This window comes from Anolis sagrei, chromosome X (assembly GCF_037176765.1).
Source record: "Anolis sagrei isolate rAnoSag1 chromosome X, rAnoSag1.mat, whole genome shotgun sequence".
Taxonomy (NCBI): Eukaryota; Metazoa; Chordata; class Lepidosauria; order Squamata; family Dactyloidae; genus Anolis; species Anolis sagrei.
Window position 1 is genome coordinate 7,079,310 of NC_090034.1, and position 21,280 is coordinate 7,100,589.

The 21,280-nt window shown below is 42.1% G+C and overlaps 1 protein-coding gene across 5 annotated transcripts in view; it reads right to left on the reverse strand.

Moving 5' to 3' along the window:
* Positions 1-21,280, reverse strand: part of LOC132782172 (protein sidekick-1) — a 986,469-nt gene that overhangs the window by 487,106 nt on the left and 478,083 nt on the right. For all 5 annotated transcript variants that reach the window (XM_067473286.1, XM_067473289.1, XM_067473288.1 and 2 more), the window contains exons 6-7: positions 19,457-19,568; positions 16,425-16,615 (exon numbers count right to left, since the gene is read on the reverse strand). In XM_067473286.1, coding sequence (XP_067329387.1) covers positions 16,425-16,615; positions 19,457-19,568 — 303 coding nt within the window. The remainder of the gene's footprint in view (positions 1-16,424; positions 16,616-19,456; positions 19,569-21,280) is intronic.

Sequence of the window (21,280 nt, forward strand, 5' to 3'; positions counted from 1 at the left end):
GTTGTTTGTTCCATAATAAAGACTTTGTTGTATCATTAAAGACTCTAAAGACCATCACTTCAGAAAAATCCCTGAGAACCTCTCTTTGAGGCGCCCTGGCATCCTGCTAGGCTTAAAGTATACGTCCTATAGAAAAGTACAGATGTTACAGGCCCAGCGCGTGACAGAACAGAAACCCTATCTTCTGTTCTACCCTTCTTCTTCTGCTCTCTCTCTCCCTCTCATCCTCTCTTGCTTCCTTCTTTTGCCACCATGGTACTTTTTATTTCCCTCTCTTACGAGGTATCATTGTTTATAGCTCTTGGTTTTGGACAGACATTCGATTCAAGTTGCTGTGTTAAAGAAAATGTTTGACAAAATCTTGTAACTTATAAAAGAAAGGACAATCAGTCCCTTAATAAGAGTGAAATGCATTCTCCGCTGTGCTATTTGTTTCTGCTGATCTTGTCCTTGCCCTTAACCAAATGGCCATTGGCAATGAATCACTGGGTTTCCCGTTGCCGCTCTGTCCCAACAGACCATTTGGAAATTTTGTTTGTATCTTGGTTGTTTTCCCCTTGTATTCCCCTTTGTCCAAGTTTCATTTCCAGCCCTAGTATATGTTTTAAAGCACAATTGTTCATTTTATGTAGTGGCAGGCTTTCATAACTCCCACTGAAATGCCAGAATAAAAATATCCTATTAAGGGATGACCAAGAATATTAGGAACACATTGTATGTACTTCTTAAAAGGAAAAAAATTAGTCCTGTTTCCTAATGAGTGCAATGACAATGCTTAATCTTCATATGGCCACTAACACAACAAATGCGTGCTTATCTAATCTGCCACAAATCTTTCCCCAAACTGCTGCTCTGCCGGCGCGGGGATGCGCTACCCTTTAAAAAATTTATAACAACTGCAGCTAATAAAACCAGAGTTTGGAACCACCTCCGTTTATCTTTGCTGGGACTACATGAAGACATCAAGGGAAGCTTTCCCACACTGTTTGGAGAAGTATAATGCAGCTATGGGTTAGGAACATGAGAGGGGCCATTTTACTTCTTGACGCATCACTGATGCAACTTACTAAACATTCAGACCAGAGGCATTTTATGGGAGTTTATGACTCATAATGGCTCTAGTGCACTGAAAAGGATTTGTGTAGGGTGTGGGCCTCTTCACTATTGAAAATGAAGCGTAGTTTTTAATGCCACCTCTGTCAAGGGCATTCAAGACATGAACAGCATGAACAAGTTCTGTACTATATATAGATCAGCATGGGTGAGTTGCAAGGGAGATGTCAGCGGGGTCACTAAAGACCATCAGAAAACAGTATTTTCTGATGGTCATGGATTTCTGTGTGGGAAGTTTGACCCAATTCTATCGTTGGTGGGCTTCAGAATGCTCTTTGATTGTAGGTGAACTATAAATTCCTGCAAATACAACTCCCAAATGTCAAGGTCTATTTTCCCCCAAACTCCAGAGTGTTCATATTTGAGCATATTGAGGATTTGTGCCAAGTTTGGTCCAGATCCATCATTGTTTGAGTCCACAGTACTCTCTGGATGTAGGTGAACTACAATTCCAAGACTCAAGGTCAATGCCCACTAAACCCAGTATTTTCTGTTGATCATGGGAGTTCTGTATGTCAAGTTTGATTCAATTCCATTGTTGGTGGAGTTCAGAATGCTCTTTGATGGTAGGCAAACTATAAATTCCATCAACTACAACTCCCAAATGTCAAGGTCTATTTCCCCCAAACTTCCACCAGTGTTCACATTTGGGCATATCAAGTATCCGTGCCAAGTTTGGTCCAAATCCATCATTGTTTGAGTCCACAGTACTCTCTGGATGTAGGTGAACTACAATTCCAGGACTCAAGGTCAATGCCCACTAAACCCAGTATTTTCTGTTGATCATGGGAGTTCTGTATGTCAAGTTTGATTCAATTCCATTGTTGGTAGAGTTCAGAATGATCTTTGATTGCAGGTGACTCCCAAATGACAAAATCAACTCCCCAATGACTAAAATGTCCATCCCCCCAACCCCACCAGTATTCAAATGTGGGCATATCGAGTATTTGTGCCAAATTTGGTCTGGTGAATGAAAATACATCCTGCATATCAGATATTTACATTACGATTCATAGTAGTAGTTATGAAGTAGCAATGAAACAACTGTGCTCAGTTTCCGCTCTGTAGCTAACCTGTACGGTTCTGTTCTGTGCTTTAAAAATGTTTAAGACTATCAACTCACCTTCCGCATGTGAGGTTCGCTCAGTGATACGGTTTTTGTCAACAAGGAACCTGCCTGCTGCAGAAATTCATCGACAGATTTGTGAATTGTATGGTGATACTGTTATGAGTGAAAGCAAAGTGCGTAAGTGGGTACGACAATTCAAAGATGGCCGTGACAACATCCATGATGAGGACCGCTCCGGTCACCCTTCTTTGTTTACAGACAATTTGGTTATCGGAGCAGGTGGCAAGTTTTTATGAAGAGGGTATTTTAAAATTGGTTCAGAGGTATGATAAGTGTTTGAACAAACTTGGCAACTATGTCGAAAAATAGAGTGACATATGTACTTTCTGAAAATAAATTTACTTTTTTGAAATAAACTTTCATTGTGTACTTATGTTCCAACGGACCTTACTTAAAAAATACCCCTCGTAGATTATGTGTTTGCACACCAGAACTGGATAATGACTATCACCATGATGCCAGGAATGACATTTGAGTATCCATCAACCATACTGGTTTATGAGAGACCAGTCTGGTTTTTGTGTGACTCTCTATTCTATATTTTATTTAGAATATTTTGAGCCGCAGCCATTTTTAATCTATTCAGCATATCATGTCCCTCTTGTCATCTATCTCTTTTTACTATTCTACAGGACCACCTAATTATAATAGTCTCCCAACCATATTATAATCAACAGCATGTCATGTAGTAATCCCTATACATCAGAATTATTATAATTACGGCTCAGTCATCTCACTTGCCCTTTAGCTCTTTGCCTTTTATGAAAAGCAATGAGAACTTAGTCACCTCTCCTGGTGACCAACTATCAGTAGAATTCCGCTTCACATCTCTCTGCCAACCATTCTTCCATATCAAACTAACATGCTCGGCTCTCCGGTATATTTTTCAGAACGATCGTTTCCTTTTCCAAGGTCTACATTGTCTTTCCTCTACAATATCACACTCATCCATATTTATTATCCAAGTCGATTTTAAACTATAATTTTTACCAACTGGCCTTTTCAACACATATTATAATCACCGCTGGCAGATTCCTGGATGAATTACATCAGATTCCTTGTGCCCTTATTACTGTTTAACCTACTTAAACCCTAAAATAGAAATGCCTAAATTTAACACACAGCTGGGAATTACGAGATCTACATTTCTGATAATTACTCAGAATTTAAGCACATAGAAAAAAGGACTATATAGTTACCCAGTGTGATGAGGTTTGTGGGAAACAATTCGTGTTCCAAAATAAATGGTTTTATCTCTCCCGGAATGATAGTCTAGCATGATCTTTTGTACTAAGCAGGTTCCAGATTGGTACCTCATGCCAAGTTGTAGAGTGTCCAAGGGGATATTATTTCCTTGTGTACCCTACAATTTTTTATGTGCGCAAATGGATGAGCCTAATTGAGTCCTGAAGTGCTACTAAAGAAGAGTTTAATAATGTAGCTGGGAGGAGAGACACCGTCAAGAAAACTGACGGAGAACTCTCCATTTTACACAAGCTCCTCTATCATTGCTGATCCCTCTCTGCACCTTTCCTTTCATTCCGGTCCCTTGCTAATTAAGAAATGGCTCCCTTCCATTTTGGATCTCCAGCCTTTTCATGAATTATTCTATCACTTGGCACACTTTGCTTCCTGTTAGGAAGCCTTCCTGCTGTTGCACAGTTTCATAAATTCCAAAATGTTGTCGGCCAAGCTGACATTCGGAGTAAATACTCAAAATGAGAGTGGCTCATTGTATAAAAAGGCACAATAATAGTAACGGATAACTGTGAAGCCTTGGCTCTGCCTTCTCCTTTGCTTCAGTCTCCCCTGTTTATAGGCTTTTCCAATAGTGTAGTTACTTTCCTCTTTCAGTTTTTGGGTGGAGGATAAAAGGACCCCTCAGAGGCCAGTCTTAGTTGGTCTATTTCTTTCTCCACACAGAGCTCTTTGCTAGACTCCTTCTTTCTGTGGTAGAGACACAGTCTTTTAGAGGCTTGGATATTGTCTAGAATCCTAGGCCTAGCAATCCAAAACAGGCATTCTTAGCACCTTCTGCAGCATTTAGCAGTATCATTATACCAACAGTCCAAAGGAAAACAGAATGTTCTGGAACAGCTGTTCCAGGAGCTCCAGTTTTGTTTGCTTTGCATTGAATGTTTGTTTGTAGTCCTAAGTTTCAGGGACTCTGCAGATAGGTGGCTTCCTTTGGCTGCAGTCATAGGGCAAGCCACCTGTCAATTGTCATTTGGTTCCCTGGTCCCGCCCCCTTTTTGGGCTTTGGAGGGAAGGTGAGCCATTTTGTTAGCCAGTCTCAGCCAGGTTAGCTTTTGTATAGGATGTGTGTAACTTCCCCTGTACAAAGGCTTCGAGCTTTAAGAATTTCCAGGGTTACAGAAATTCCAACAGAAACAGAAAGGAAAGAAATCCAAAGGAGAACAACAGCTTTAAGAGACTCCCAAGGAACTCCAGGGAAGCATTCCCACAGCTTTGGGAATTTCCAGGAAACAGCCCTAAAGACTAAAAGAACTCCAGCTGGAGAATATCCACTGCCTTGCTGGTAGGTCCACTCGGCGTTCGAGAAGCAGTTTGGTCCGGTAGCGGAGCCCAGACCAGTGAGGGTTGGATTTCAGTCAGCCTGTGAGACGTTTAAAAGGGGGGTTTTCCTTTAAAGAAGAAGTTACTGATGATAGTTGCCTGTCCTTCGTGGGCAAGTTTAGGAAGTCACCAGTTCCCTAGAAGCTTGGAATATATTTACTTTACTTTACTAAAGTTCCTGTTTGATTGTTCATTAATAAAAGATTTTGTTGTACTTCTCAAGCCATCTGAAGATGTTTTTTTTTTTTGGTAGCGGAAACCTCTGAGAACTTCTCCTTAGGCCCCTGGCTTCCCGCTGGGCAAAGGTTACACATCCTATTTTTAAAGCCAATCAATTACAGGCCCAGCGGCGACAGAACACAGAAGCTTTTGCCAGCCTAAGCTTCACAGGAGAGAAGATTAAGACAGTTTGCAAGCAACAACTTATAATCCACCGCTTTACACCAGAGGTAAAAGACTTTCTAAGATTCCAGAAAGATGATTGCAACCAGCAAGATTTCCTTTTGTAATGTATTGTTTTAAATTACCTTATGATAGTCCTGAGTGGAGTTAACCATTTATTCATCTTGTTTCAGTAAACTCATTTTGTTATCTTATCACCTTGCCTCAAAGTACCTGTCTGCTAAGGGTCTTAATCTCAACAGAAGGCATCAGATAGCCCTCGAGTAAAGCCAGACAATACAGTTTTCCCAAAGGCTTGGGCATGCCATCACAATAACGAACTTGTAACAGATCCCTTTTATCCACTTGTTCATATTGTGAGCTTTGCTCATCAGCAGCCCACTACAAAGAAGATATAATAAATAAATAAATAAACATCCCAAGGAAGTGCGTACATACCGGCTAGGCTACTAATCAAAGTTGCAATGTGACTTTAAGGATTTTTCACTCCTAGTGTTTGTTTTTCTGTTTTATCTGAGTTATATCTAAGCACTGTCTGCACTAGAAGAAACTGTGGCTTGAAATACTGCGGAAGGCAAGATCTGACAGCACAGCCCTAAAATTAAATTAGTCACAATAAAATTGTGAGGATAAAGGAAGGCTTAAATCAAAATCATAAATAATTGAAATGGGTTCTTGCTCTTTTAAAGGGAAAGGAGTCGGGAGATAATCATTTGGAGAAAGGAAATAAAGCAGGGAGGGAGAGGAGGGGAGACGGAAGATGAAAACTCAACTTTGCCATGCGCATTTTTTTAAATAAAAGAAGACAACGATTAAAGATATAACACAACTTTGCAGAGGAATGAAAAAGAACCCCTGCTTGACTTGCATAAAACATTTCCAGACCCCTGAATATATTAGAAGCTGCAATCTACATTTTCAGGGACTGATAGAAATTTCAACTTCCAATATTAAAAAGAATGTGGGTAGGCTTGTAGAATAATAGAGTTGGAAGAGATCATGTGGGCCATCTAGTCCAACTTATGGTTTCTAGAATCGACAATCATATAAAAGGTGGCAGTAGAGACAGTAGTGAAGATAAAATAGTGTAGAGACATCACACTGTCAACGAAGATACACATAGTTAAAGCAATGGTATTCCCTGTAGTAACCTATGGATGCGAGAACTGGATCATAAGGGAGATAGACGCTTTGGAACTGTGGTGTTGGAGGAAAATTCTGAGAGTGCCTTGGACCTCAAGATCAAACTAGTCCATACTCCAGGAATTAAGCCTATCTATTCACTGGAAGGAAGGATATTAGAGGCAAAGATGAAGTATAGGGTGTATAGGGGTATAGGGTGGCAACCTGTGCTGGATGGGGTTACACTCCCCCTGAAGTCACAGATCCGCAGTTTGGGCGTCCTCCTTGAATCATCACTTACGCTTGAAGCTCAGGCGTCGGCGGTGGCCAGGAGGGCCTTCGCACAATTAAGACTCGTGCACCAACTGCGACCGTACCTCATGAAGGTGGATCTGGCCAGAGTGGTCCATGCCTTAGTCACCTCCAGATTGGACTACTGTAATGCACTCTACATGGGGCTGCCCTTGAAAACGGCCCGGAAATTCCAACTGGTTCAACGGGCACGGCCAGATTGTTAACTGGTGCTCCTTACAGGGAGAGGTCAACCCTCCTGTTTAAGGAGCTCCATTGGCTGCCGCTCATTTTCCGGTCCCAATACAAGGTGCAGGTGCTTACCTACAAAGCCCTAAATGGTGTGGGACCCGCCCACCTGCGTGACTGCATTTCGGTGTACGAACCCACACAATCTCTTCGATCTTCCGGAGAGGCCCTGCTCACGATCCCACCTGCATCGCAAGCGCGATTGGTGAGGACAAGGGACAGGGCCTTCTCTGTGGTGGCTCCTCGACTCTGGAACTCACTCCCCAAGGATATCAGGCAGGCCCCGACGTTGGCAGTCTTTAGGAGGAGCTTGAAAACGTGGCTGTTTCAGTGTGCCTTCCCAGAATAGGAAACTACAAGCACTTTGTCCCAAATGCACTTTATTAGAGATCTAGGTCTGTCCGCATGCCCTACCTATTCGCCAAAATACCTATCCATTTTACCCGGTCATGCCCAGCTTTTTAAAATTTTTAACCATTACATCTGGCCCTGACATTGGTTTTAATTGTGTCGTGTTTATTGTTAATGTTTACTGTTTGATTTTTATTTACTGCTGTATTGTTGTTGTCTTTTATTGTTGTATTGGTCTCGGCCTCTTGTAAGCCGCACCGAGTCCTTTGGGAGATGGTAATGGAGTATAAATAAAGGTTTATTATTATTATTATTATTATTATTATTATTATTATTATTATGTACGTTGGCCACAACATGAGAAGACAGGAAAGCTTGGAGAAGAGAATGATGCTGGCGAAAAGGAAAGGAAAAAGGAAGAGGGGCTGAGCAAGGGCAAGATGGATGGATGGTATCCTTGAAGTGACTGTCTTGACCTTGAAGGAGCTGGGGATGGCCACGGCCCACAGGGAGCTCTGGCCTGGGCTGTTCCAGAAGGTCAAGAAGAGTCGGGTGCAACTTAATGAATAAACAATAACAGAGACAGTAGATTTGGTTGGAGTAGTGTTCCTCAAACTCGTTTCCTCCAGATGTTTTGGACTTCAGTTCCCAGAAAGCTGTTAGGAATTGTGGGAGCTGAAGTCCAAAACATTTTGAGAAACTCTGGGTTAGAAGATGCAGAAACGTCTTGGAAGACAGGCTGTGTGAATTCAGAGATGGGAACTGAAAGACCACACTTATTAGCAAGCAATGTGTTCCGTCGCAGCTGGCTTTATCAGAGATTAATTCTACATCAAACCAGAACAGGAGAAAGAACTGCATGACTCAAGGAAGCATCTGTCTGAACATTGTTGCTGAGGTGTTGATGAAGGATAAACATGGAGGAATGCAACCACATGCTTGATCTGCGGAGGTCAAATATGAGAATTCTGCAGTGGCCGTCAAGTGTTGGAAACTGCTGTTTTAACTGCTTTTAAATTGTACAGTGGAACCTCGACAAGAGCATCCCAAGAGTATTTTGAGTTAAGATCCATCACAGTCTTGATTTTGCTTTGACATAAAAGTAGTTTTGAGTTCAGAGCGAGTGCCAGAAAGAGCACTAATGGTAGAATACAGTGCTTTAGGGCTTCAAGGGAGCAGCCTCCAGGCCTTGGGCGTTATGCTCTTGTCCACTTTGGGAAATCGTTGTCTACTTTGCTCTTGTCTGCTTTGAGGAACTTTTGGTTAGTTGGTTTGTGTGGGTTTTAATCCCTAGTCTGTTTGGCTTCATGAAGACACAGAGGGAGAGAGGAAGGGATGGAGGCAGGTTGGAATGAGGACAGGAAGAATAAGGAAAGTATGCTTCTGCCTCTTCACTTTGTGCTTCCTTGCCACAACTTTGCAGGGCTTTAGGGCTTCAAAGGAGCAGCCTCCAGGCCTCGGGCTTTATGCTCTCATCCGCTTTGGGAAATCGTTGTCTACTTTGCTCTTGTCTGCTTTGAGGAACTTTTGGTTAGTTGGTTTGTGTGGGTTTTAATCCCTGGTCTGTTTGGCTTCATGAAGACACAGAGGGAGAGGGAGAGAGGAAGGGATGGAGGGAGGTTAGAATGAGGACACAAAGAATAAGAAAAGGATGCTTCTGCCTCTTCACTTTGTGCTTCCTTGCCACAACTTTGTGCTTCTATCATTTTAAAGTCAGACTTTCTTTTTAATTGTTCCATGTGAATGTTTATTTATACATTACTAGCCGTCCCCTGCCACACGTTGCTGTGGCCCACATGGGGGTTCTGTGCAGGAAGTTCAGCCCAATTCTATCGTTGGTGGGGTCCAGAATGCTCTGTGATTGAAGGTGAACTGTAAATCCCAGCAACTACAACTCCCAAATGTCAAGATTCTATTTTCCCCAAACTCCACTAGGGTTTACGATTGGGCATATTGAGAATTCGTGCCAAATTTGGTCCAGATCCCTCATTGTTTAAGTCCACAGTGATCACTGGATGTAGGTGAACCACAACTCCAGTATTTTCTGTTGGTCATGGGAGAACTGTGTGCCAAGTTTGGTTCAATTCCATCATTGGTGGAGTTCAGAATGCTCTCTGATTGTAGATGAACTATAAATCCCAGCAACTACAACTCCCAAATGACAAAATCAATTTTTTGAGTGAAGGACATACATTGGGTTGTTATGTGTCTTTCATCCAAATTTGGTGTCAATTCGCCCAGTGGTTTTTGAGTTGTTAATCCCACAAACGAACATTACATATTTATTTATATAGATTTGTTGTTTATAAAGTGCATTTTCCAATATAAAAACATGTAACAAAATTGGGGGGGGGTGTCAGGGGACTGGAATGGATGAATAGCATTTCGATGCATTTCAATTGGAAAATTCCTTTGAGATAAGAGTGATTTGAGTGAAGAGCTCAGTCACGGAACAAATTAAACTCACTGTATTTTAGAATCAGCAACAGTCAGGACAGATGCTGAAACTAATGTCAATACCAATGAACAAGATACCAAATGCTGTACCCCAGATGGCACACCATAGTATAAAGAAGGCTATCAGTCTTAGTTAATGTTACAGATAGAGCTGGAAACCATGCAAGAAGCCAGTCTAGAATTACTAGTTCTGAAATGCTCAAAGACTCTTTTTCAATATGATTAGCAAAGGTGAAGCTATTGATTCTGAAGAATGTTCCTTTTATGTTCCTCATGGAGCGAAAAGGAGAACAAAGTAGTAGTAGTGATAATGAGCTGGCTCCACAGTCTAATACAAATATATGAATTCTGGAAGTAGAGAAACTCTGAATTTTTCTGTTTATGTTGAATTGCTATTTGTGTTATAGGCCTGAATGAAACCTCACTAGAATGGAAGCGAAAAGTGCCACTGCTGATTTTGCTCATCCCATCGTTGTCCCTGCCTTGGGTTTGAGAGAGAAGAAAACAAGTACATCAATTTTTGAAAACCTTTTTGCCCATCCATTATGATTGTGTACTTTCAAATGGTTTCTAACTTAGAAAAGTCCTAAGGTGAACCCATCAGAGATTTCTTGGCCAACTTTGTTCAAAGAGCAGCATGCCCAAAGTCACAAAATAGGTTTCCATGGATAAGAGAATTCAAACCATGGGCTTAGACCCCATCTACACTGCCATATAATGCAGTTTCACTGCATTGAACTGGGTTATATGAGTCTATACAGCCATACAATCTGTTACAGTAAGTTGTAGCAAGACCATATGTGTGTGTATGATGGTGTTTTATTATGAGCAGCTGGTAATGTAGGACAACCAGCAATCTTGGGTCACACCTAATAGGGTATAACTGTATGTGTTCTATCGCGCACTGGGCCTGTAAATAGTTGTCTTTAAAACAGGACGTGCAACCTTTGCCCAAAGAGAAGTTCTCAGAGGTTTCCACCACAAACAGTCTTTAGATGGTTTGAGAAGTACAACAAAGTATTTTATTAATGAACAATCAAACAGAAACTTCTCTTGTCTTCAGTAAAGTTAAGCAAATAATTCCAAGCTTTTAGGTAACTGGTGAATTCCTAATCTTGCCCACGAAGGACAGGCAACTATCTTCAATAACTTCTTCTTTAAAGGAAAATCCCCTTTTTAACTTCTCCCAGGCTGACTGAAACTTAAACCTAATTGATGTGGGCACCACTACCGGGTTGAACTGCGTCTCAAAGCACCGAGTGGACCTACCAGCAAGGCCTGTAGTCTCTTCAGCTGGAGTTCTTTGATCTTTAGGGCTGTTTCCCTGGAAAGTATTTGGAGACACTTTTCCTTCTGTTTCTGTTGGAATTTCTGTAACCCTAGAAATTCTTAAAGGTTGAAGCTTTTGTACAGGGGAAGCTTTACCCACGTCCTGTACATTGGCTAACCTTGCTGAGACTAACTTAAAAATGGCTCCCTTCCCTTCCCAATTGCCCTGAGCAAGGGGCGGGACCAAAACTTAATGACGGACAGGTGGCTTGCCCTATAACTGCAACCAAAAGGAGCCACCTATCTGCAGGGTCCCTGAAACCTAGGACTGCAAACAAACATTTAATGTAAAGCAAACAAAATTGGAGCGCCTGGTACAGCTGTACCAGAACAGTATGAGTTTTTAGAATACAGTTCTGGAGAGCTTTTTCTCTGAGGAGATCTATGCTCAAAGGCTCTGCTCTGAGGAGCAGGTTGGAGAGAAGCCATTATGCTACTCTAAAGGAGGCTATGGTGGAATAGCTGTTTGCTCAAGGTTTATGTTATGCTTTCTCATTTGAGAAAGCTTCCTTATATTGTGTTACTTACAAAGACTATGTAAGTTTCTTGCACTGTTTATTTTTTTTATGCAACATTGCAAGTTTGTATTTCATCTCTGCTATTAAGAGTAAACATTTTTCTGTTCATTCCTACTTGTGTCTGTGAGTCTTGTGCATGGGACGTGGCTAGGATCTGCTTGCTGTGCAACATAATCCAGAGCAATGCAATTAATCTGCATTCTGAAACGGCATTATATGCCACTGTACATCCAGAGACATAGTCCCACACACAAGCCACTGTACCATACTATCTCCCTTTTCATAGAATCATAGAATCATAGAACCAAAGAGTTGGAAGAGACCTCATGGGCCATCCAGTCCAACCCCATTCTGCCAAGAAGCAGGAATATTGCATTCAAATCACCCCTGACAAATGGCCATCCAGCCTCTGCTTAAAAGCTTCCAAAGAAGGAGCCTCCACCACACTCCGGGGCAGAGAGTTCCACTGCTGAACGGCTCTCACAGTCAGGAAGTTCTTCCTCGTGTTCAGATGGAATCTCCTTTCTTGTAGTTTGAAGCCATTGTTCCATTGCGTCCTAGTCTCCAGGGAAGCAGAAAGGAAGCTTGCTCCCTCCTCCTCCCTGTGGCTTTCTCTCACATATTTATACATGGCAATCATATCTCCCATCATTCTCTTCTTCATGCTAAACATGCCCAGCTCCTTAAGCCGCTCCTCATAGGGCTTGTTCTCCAGACCCTTGATCATTTTAGTCGCCCTCCTCTGGACACATTCCAGCTTGTCAATATACCTCTCTTGAATTGTGGTGCCCAGAATTGGACACAATACAATCCTTTTTTTTGCTTGCTTTCCCTTTCTTTGTGTGTTATAATTTCCTCTCCATAATTTCTCCCTTTCTATGTCTTAATGATCCCCAATTAGATGCCAAAGTTAACCACTTCAAAGTTTAGTTTCCTGTGACAGATGAGGTGCCTCTATGGAGTGTCCAGTGTAGAAAACATCTGGATACAAGTAACCCAACCTCTGACAAGCTGTTCCAACCACATGTTGGTTTAAACTTGTTCCACTTTGGAATTAAATATCATATTATAATACACAAAAATATTTGCATTTAATAAAGAAATAGGTAGGGGAAAATGTTGACTATTAGTGCAAACTCTCATTGCATTAATTAATAATTTTATTCTGAAATTCCAGCTGCAGCCAATTAAATTAAATTGTCTCCTTACGTTAGAAACTTAACCGATAGCTTCTCTGACTTTAATTAGTTCCTATCACTGGCATCCACAATGGCAGGAGGAGGCTGGGTTGGTTATCATTAAAAGTCTCGACTTGAGATGTTTTGTTCCTAGCTCTCTGCAGGCTTCGAAACTCTGCATTTGAGATACAGTGACTATGAAGAAGAAACCCACATTACAGCCAGAAGTTTAAAACACAACATGTACAAAATGCCACTGTGAATAAATGGTTCGTGCAGTTGCTCTACAAGGGAGACGGTGGAGGTGAACTGTCAAGGCGCAAGACAATGGAGCTCGTCTCCTTTCAGCTCTGACTCACAATGGCTTCATTGTGGGGCTCCTTGTACGACACACACACAGAAACAAAAGATACTCCATCCAACTTCTATCTAGCAGCTTGACAAACTTACAGCACTAATTAGAAGGAGGAGAAAGGGAGAGAGGCAAAACAGCAAATCTTTGACTCCCAACACATCCAGCTGATCAACACCAACTATTTTCCGAATGTTAATTAAAATGATTGCCACCTTCCTTCCCCAACATTTCACAGAAGAAAACTTGGGGAAATGTATATGAGCAACATGAGGGTGTTGCAGCAATGGAAGTAAATGGATGACTGGTAGGGGAGAGGGGGTGGGAGGAGGGGAGAGAAACTGGGACACTTTAAAGGCAGCTGAACAAGTGAGACAGAAGAGAATTAATCAGGGCTGTGTCTGCCAAACCAGGACAGCTGTACCGGGATTGTGGCGCAGCTGGCTGAGTGTCAGCTGCATTAAGATCACTCTGACCAAAAGGTCATGAGTTCGAAGCCAGCTCGGGTTGGAGTGGGTTTCCAACCAATTGTGTGTAGCCTGTTGTCGACCTTTGCAACCCGAAAGACAGCTGCATCTGTCAAGTAGGAAAATTAGGTACCACCTTAAAGTGTGGGGAGGCTAAATTAACTGATTTATGAGGCCATAAAGAAGACTCCAGCAAAGCATTCCAGCGGGGAAGCATGCAGGGAATGCGGAAGTGCTTCATCAGTGTCTCAGATGGACGATGAAAGCGACAGCTCCCCTGGTGGCCAGAAAAAGTTAAATAGCCTCTGTGTATGTCTGTATATGTTGGTCAAAAATTGGCATTGAATGTTTGCCATATATGTGTACACTGTAATCCGCCCAGAGTTCCCTGCGGCGTGAGAAGGACGGAATATAAAAAAAACCTTGTAAATAAATATTTATTTATTTATATATATTTATTTATTTACAGTATTTATTTATTTATTTACAGTATTTATTTATTTACAGTATTTTATCTATCTATCACTGTCTATAGTAAAAATAAAGGTTTTCCCTTGACATTAAGTCTAGTCAAGTCCGACTCTGGGGGGTGGTGCTTATCTCCATTTCTAAGCTGAAGAGCCAGCGTTGTCCATAGACACGTCAAAGGTCATGTGGCCAGTATGACTGCATGGAGCACCGTTACCTTCCCATTGGAGTGGAACCTATTGATGTACTCACATTTTCATGTTTTTGAACTGCTAGGTTGGCAGAATAGGAGTGCCTGGTGGTGAAGTGGGTTAAACTGCTGAGCTGATAAATTTGCTGACTGAAAGGTCAGCGGTTAGAATCCAGGGAGTGGGGTAAACTCCCACTGTTAACCCCAGATTCTGCCAAGCCGTTCAAAACCATGCAAATATGAGTAGATCAATAGGTACCACTTCGGCGGGAAGACAACGGCACTCCATGCAGTCATGCTGGCCATATGATCTTGGAGGTGTTTGAGAACAATGTTGGCCCTTCAGCTTATCAATGAAGATGAGTACCATCCCCCAGAGTCGGACATGACTAGACTTAATGTCAAGGGGAAATCATAGAATCATAGAATCAAAGAGTTGGAAGAGACCTCATGGGCCATCCAGTCCAACCCCATTCTGCCAAGAAGCAGGAATATTGCATTCAAATCACCCCTGATAGATGGCCATCCAACCTCTGTTTAAAAGCTTCCAAAGAAGGAGCCTCCACCACACTCCGGGGCAGAGAGTTCCACTGCTGAACGGCTCTCACAGTCAGGAAGTTCTTCCTCATGTTCAGATGGAATCTCCTTTCTTGTAGTTTGAAGCCATTCCTCCATTGTGTCCCAGTCTCCAGGGAAGCAGAAAACAAGCTTGCTCCCTCCTCCCTGTGGCTTCCTCTCACATATTTATATATGGCTATCATATCTCCTCTCAGCCTTCTCTTCTTTATCTTAAGTTGGCAGAAGCTGGGGCTAACAGCAGGAGCTCACCCTGTCCACAGATTTGAATCACCGACCTTCCGGTCAGGAAGTTCTACAGCTTAGCGGTTTAACTCACTGTGCCAGTTCCTACATAAAACTACAAGCACGGAGAATCAAATGTTATCTGTAAGATCATTCTTTTATTTTAGATTGGTCTTCCATGGTTTTCAATGAACTCACTACCTCTGAGGATGCTTGCCATAGATGCAGGCGAAATGTCAGGAGAAATGCCTCTAGAACCTGGCCCTATAGCCCGAAAAAACCTACAAGAACCTTTCAATGAACTGTTAATTTCTTTCTGTCCTCACTGTTTACAATCTCCAGCTGTATTATGCATGCATATATATGCTCATGCTTTGGGATTAAAAGGTTACCACTCTTGGAAAGAGGATAAAATGCAAGTAATCCCACATTTTGTGGCTTTGACTTTGCAGCTTTCACTGATTTTATTACTATTTTCTCTACAGGAATTTCTAGATATTCCAGCATGATTCTTTGGTCAAATTCTGGTTGAAGGTGATCCGGATCATGCTAGAGGACCTAGCAATTCCTAGATGTTCTCATAGATTTTTAAAAAGTGCTTATTTATTGTTTTTCATTTTTCAAGGGTTGATGCCCCAATGAATTGTCAGGATTAATTTAGTTATGTATGTGTTTTAAATGTGCTTCTATGTATTGCAAATATGGATGCTATTGTGAATTAGAATTGCTGTGCAGAATGTTCATACCATGAGGCTGTGATTATATGACCTTGAGAGAAGTAAGATAAGGTTTGCTCTTGCTGGGAACAGAAGGGAGTAGCCAGTCTCGGCAAGAGAAGATAAGCAGATGTGAAGAGGCTTTCGTTTTTACTAGTTCCTGAATTGTAGCTCGCTGTAGTAAGACGTGTCTGTTGTATGCTCTTAGTAAACTTAGTTTCTTTTGTAACTCAAAGCCTGCAGAGTCCTTATTTTGCAACTCAGTGTCTGCTGATCTAGCATTCCTTCCGCTGGGCATCGTCTGAACTCTGACATGAATATGGAGGGCCCACTGTGTACGCACAAAGACATTTCCAAAATCTTCCCCATGAATGAGATAACAATGAGTATTGGATTGATACAGCTTGAAAGTATGACATATGAGCTGACTGATTAATATTTTACCAAGTACGCTTCTTCCAGTTTCATGATCACAGTTTCAGATTCACAAAGTATTCTGCATAACACCAACGTCAGGAAAAATAATACACTTGATGAATTGGTATTCATAAAGAGAAACAGCTGAATTAATTTTGAAGATAGTCCTACTTCACCCACTTTGTTCTATTTGCAGCAGAGAAGTTCAACTCTGAGGTCAGGGGAATATTAAAACAACCACTTCTATTTCCTATTGTACTTTGGTTCAAGGCTCGCGTTATGAGAAAGCCGCCTTACCCAGGATAGACAGGAAAGCCTTTGCTCTCTCTGGCGCAACAGGGCTGTCTCTCAACTGCGCCTCGCAGACGTACATCCCAATGTCAGCAGAGGTTGGGTTGGCAATAGAAAGACGTCTCCCAAAAGTGCTAACTCCACTGGTTATTTTGATTCCATTCCTCTTCCAGGCGATGCTTAATTTCTCAGCAGGCCTGCGAGGGTAAAAGTCATGCCAATTATTACTATGAATTATGTTATCTGCAGTAATAATACAGGCTGAACATATGACTCACCTAACTCTTCCAGGACTGCGGGCACATCGAGCAGTGGACGCTGAGAAATAAATCCCGCCACAACTCCCAGGACTTAAGCACAAGGATGCACCGGAGGAGCAAAAATAGAACGACTCCGGCGCCGTTCAAAAAGCATAGCTAATTGTAATAGCGATTGAACTTTTAAAGGGTAATTATCTGCTTTGCCTGAGCAAAGAATACTAAAAATAAACACAACTTGGGGAGAAGCTGTATGGGAGGTATTTTTGTTCTAACTCGGTTTGAGAGCCTGCACTAACTATGATTAAGAATGCCTCTGCTTTCGCAGGGTAGAAGCTATCAATCGGCTTCAGGAAGATGTCAGGCCATTCTCTTTCTCCCACAATGTTCCCACCACTGGGCTGATAGGCAAAATTTCAAATGAGTAATAAGGAAAACATCTAGGTCTCCAGTCTTTGTTTAACAGTATTGCGTTATCCAAAGAGCTTCCCCATGTATTGTCGAAGGCTTTCATGGCCAGAATCACTGGGTTGTTGTAGGTTTTTTCGGGCTATATGGCCATGTTCTAGAGGCATTTTTCCTGACATTTCGCCTGCATCTATGGCAAGCATCCTCAGAGGTAGTGAGGTCTGTTGGAATTAGGACAATGGGTTTATATTTCTGTGGAATCACCAGACTCTTGTCTGCTGGAGATAGGTGTGAATGTTTCAACTGGTCATCTTGATTAGCGTATAATGGGCTGACTGTGCCTGGAGCAAAATTTTGTTGAGAGGTGATTAGATGTCCTTGTTTGTTTCCTCTCTGTTGTTGTGCTGTTGTAATTTTAGAGTTTTTTTTAATACTGGTAACCAGATTTTATTCATTTTCATGGTTTTCTCCTTTCTGTTGAAATTGTCCACATGCTTGTGGATTTCAATGGCTTCTCTGTGTAGTCTGACATGGTGGTTGTTGGAGTGGGCCAGGATTTCTGTGTTCTCAAATAATATGCTGTGTCCAGGTTGGTTCTTCAGGTGCTCTGCTATGGCTGACTTCTCTGGTTGAAGTAGTCTGCAGTGCCTTTCATGTTCCTTGATTCGTGTGTTGGGCAATGCTGCTGCGTTTGGTGGTCCCTCTGTAGACTTGTCCACAACTGCATGGTATGCGGTAGACTCCTGCAGAAGTGAGAGGATCTCTCTTGTCCTTTGCTGAACGTAGCATTTGTTGGATTTTCTTGGTGGGTCTGAAGATAATTTGTATGTTGTGTTTCCTCATCAGCTTCCCTCTGTGGCCAGTGGTTCCCTTGATGTATGGCAGGAACACTTTTCCTCTGGGTGGATCTTCGTCTTGACTCTCGTGGCTTGTTCTTGGTCTTGCAGCTCTTCTGATGTCTGAGGTGGAGTCTCCTTTGGCCTGGAGAGCCCAGTTGAGGTGGTTCAGTTCCTCTTGGAGGAGGTGGGGTTCACAGATTCTTTTTGCACGGTCTGCCAAGGCTTTAATGGTGCTTCTTTTTTGACTTGGGTGATGGTTGGAGTTTTTATGTAGATATCTGTCAGCTCACAACAGCCGTTCCCAATAATGACACAGGACTCCACTCCGTAATCAATCAGAAACTTTTACTGCTGGACATTCAGACACAAAGAAAGCCAGGATTGACTAGCAGCCACCGGTCAACCCTTATATACCCTCCCCCACATTCGAAATCCCCTTTCCCGCCAGCCAAGAGTCCCGTGCAACATTCCCGCCAAATGCCAACTGCTCTCCCCGAAGTCACCAGCTGCACAGTTCTTATCAGTGTTGCATGTCAGGATCCTGGTTTTTAGCGCCAAAACCCAAGGCCTGGAAACCGGCTCCTGACAGATATCTATCTGTGTGTGTGGGTTTTTTGTAGACGGTGTGACCCAATTGTTGATCTGGTTTGCGGATGACTAGGACATCTAGAAAAGGCAGTCTTCCTTCATTTTCTTTTTCCATGGTGAACTGGATGTTTGGGTGGATGCTGTTGAGATGGTCCAGGAACCTGTTGAGTTCAAGAGTCCTTTGTCTCACCCTGGTCATTCCACAGATATATAAACCCATTTTCCTAGTTCCAACAGACCTCACTACCTCTGAGGATGCTTGCCATAGATGCAAGCGAAACGTCAGGAGAGAATGCCTCTAGACCATGGCCATATAGCCCGAAAAAGCCTACAACAATCCAGTGATTCCAGCCATGAAAGCTTCCGACAATACATTCTCTTTCTCCTACAATGTTCCCACCACTGGGCTGATAGGCAAAATTTCAAATGAGTAATAAGGAAAACATCTAGGTCTCCAGGCTTTGTTTAACAGTATTGCATTACCCAAAGAGCTTCCCATGCTTACATATGGGTCAAGGACCTATACATGTAAGCAGAAGCCACACAATGACAAATGCTAGCATTGTAGAGTTGTAACGTACAGTGCTCGAGATGACTTTGGGTTTTTGATTTTTCTGTAGTTCTGTGTAAATAATATAATTATTTTTTCCAAACCACTTTCCCAAGCCATGAAGGAACCTGTATCGCAGTAACATTAAAGGAAAACTCAAACAAGCAAAGAAAGAAACCAACAAGAATACCACTGCATGGCACACCCTATTTTTTATTACAACCCAGTTTGGTAATTATTAAGAGTAATGTTACTCTTCTCTCAGGGAACGGCGACAGTAGCAATATTCCCCTAACTAGATCCATATTCCCCATGTCCTGATAAAGAGTGACCCGGGCATTCTCTTCAGTATATTAGTGCTTTTAATTGAACAGAACCCCCGTGTTTTTCCATTACCTGCCATTGCCCACACATTCCAGGACGGCTTCATTACTCCCAGCTGCCACACTTGTATTACGAGGAGGAATTACAATGACTGGAGCCTCAGTAGCGGATGCGGTGTCAGCACCTGCAAACAAGAAAGTAAGCCCATCATAAATATTGTCCAGGCCTAGCTTTGTGCTTACATATACAACAACAGTCACTTTCTAAGCCAGCAACACAGAGGAAGAAATCACAATACTATGAGAAGACATGGGTTGAAGTAAACACAGCACTGATTGGCTTGAGGTAAGAATTTGGTAGGGTACAAATCCATTGTTGGGGTTCAGCCTATGTGTGAACCTGAACCTGAACCTGATTGTATTCCCTGATGCCAATGTAGATGTCAATGTGAATTCCGAGGCCAATTTAGATGATGATAGTTTGAGTAGTGAAAATCCTACAGCCTTGGAAAGTGAAAGTCAAAATTCCCATGAGAACATGCATTCCAAGCCAAGCGGAGAAGTTTCACTCCCTTTTCCTCCCAGCCTTAGTTCTCCAGAGAATCTGACACCTGGTCTGCCTAATGAGGATAGGCGGGGGCAGATTTGGCAGAGCCGGGGAGAAGCACAAAGTTACGTAGGTCAGCCAGATTCATGTGCAAGCTTTTGCAGGTCTCCTGATTCAAGTGGCCTACTTCCTCAGAGGTTTTCTAGTTGTTCCAAGTACGGTTAGTGGATTGCTAACAGGTTCCAGGATTCACCAGTTTTGCTGAGGGTTTTATGATCTTGTTTATGAACATGTCTTGTTGCTGATTTTTACTGTGACTTTTTACCTTTGCATTTTTCCTCTATTTTGTATTCATCTTTCATCACTAAAAAAGGATTGTTTTCCTGAAGTCAAGTATGGTGGATGGTTGTCTGAGGGTCCAGTTTCCTGCTCTGGGTTGCAACATCCATCACCAAGTAGTACAAACACTACCTATTTGCTATAGCTCTTGGGATCCCAACAGGAGTCCAATCACTACGGCCAATTATCCTACCACTGGAAAGTATGATAGACAGTGCATACCCAACTCGGGTAGACCATACTAGCATATTTGCTCCAAACACTGATCCAAAATAGGAAAGTGCAAGTACAGCAGAGTCTCACTTATCCAACCTTTGCTCATCCAGCCTTCTGTATTATCCAACATAGTCTGCCTCTCATCCAGATCCACAGTTGTTTCAATACATTGCAATGTTTTGGTGCTAAGTTAGAAAATACAGTTATTACTGCATAATGTTACTGTGTATTGAACTGCTTTTTCTGTCAATTTGTTGCAAAACATGATGATTTGGTGCTTAATTTGTAAAATCATAAGCAATTTGATGTTTAATAGGCTTTTCCTTAATCCAACATTTTCGCTTATCCAACGTTCTCCTGGCCCATTTATGTTGGATATGTGAGACTCTACTGTATTGTTTTTTTTTGTGGACCTTCAAGTAGTTTTCAATCTATCATGGTGTTTTCTTGGTAGAATTTCTTAAGAAAAGGTTTGCCTTTGCCTTCCACTGAGGCTGAAAGAGTGTGACTTGGTCAAGATCTGTCAGAGTATTGAAACTTTGCCAGCAGAAGGATTGCTAGATCAACAGACACTGCATTCAGAAATCAGGACTCTGCAAGCTTTTAGTTACAACAGAAAACTTCTGGCTGAGACCAGATCCTCCCTCTTCTTCCCAGCTACGTTACGAATCTGTTTTTGGTCAACTTTAGTTTCGCTTTGGTTATTTGGGATAGACCACATCAGCTCTAGTTTCTGTTACAGAACATTTGCTATCCAGTAGTTGCCATCTGCTTACCCACAAAAAACCCACATTA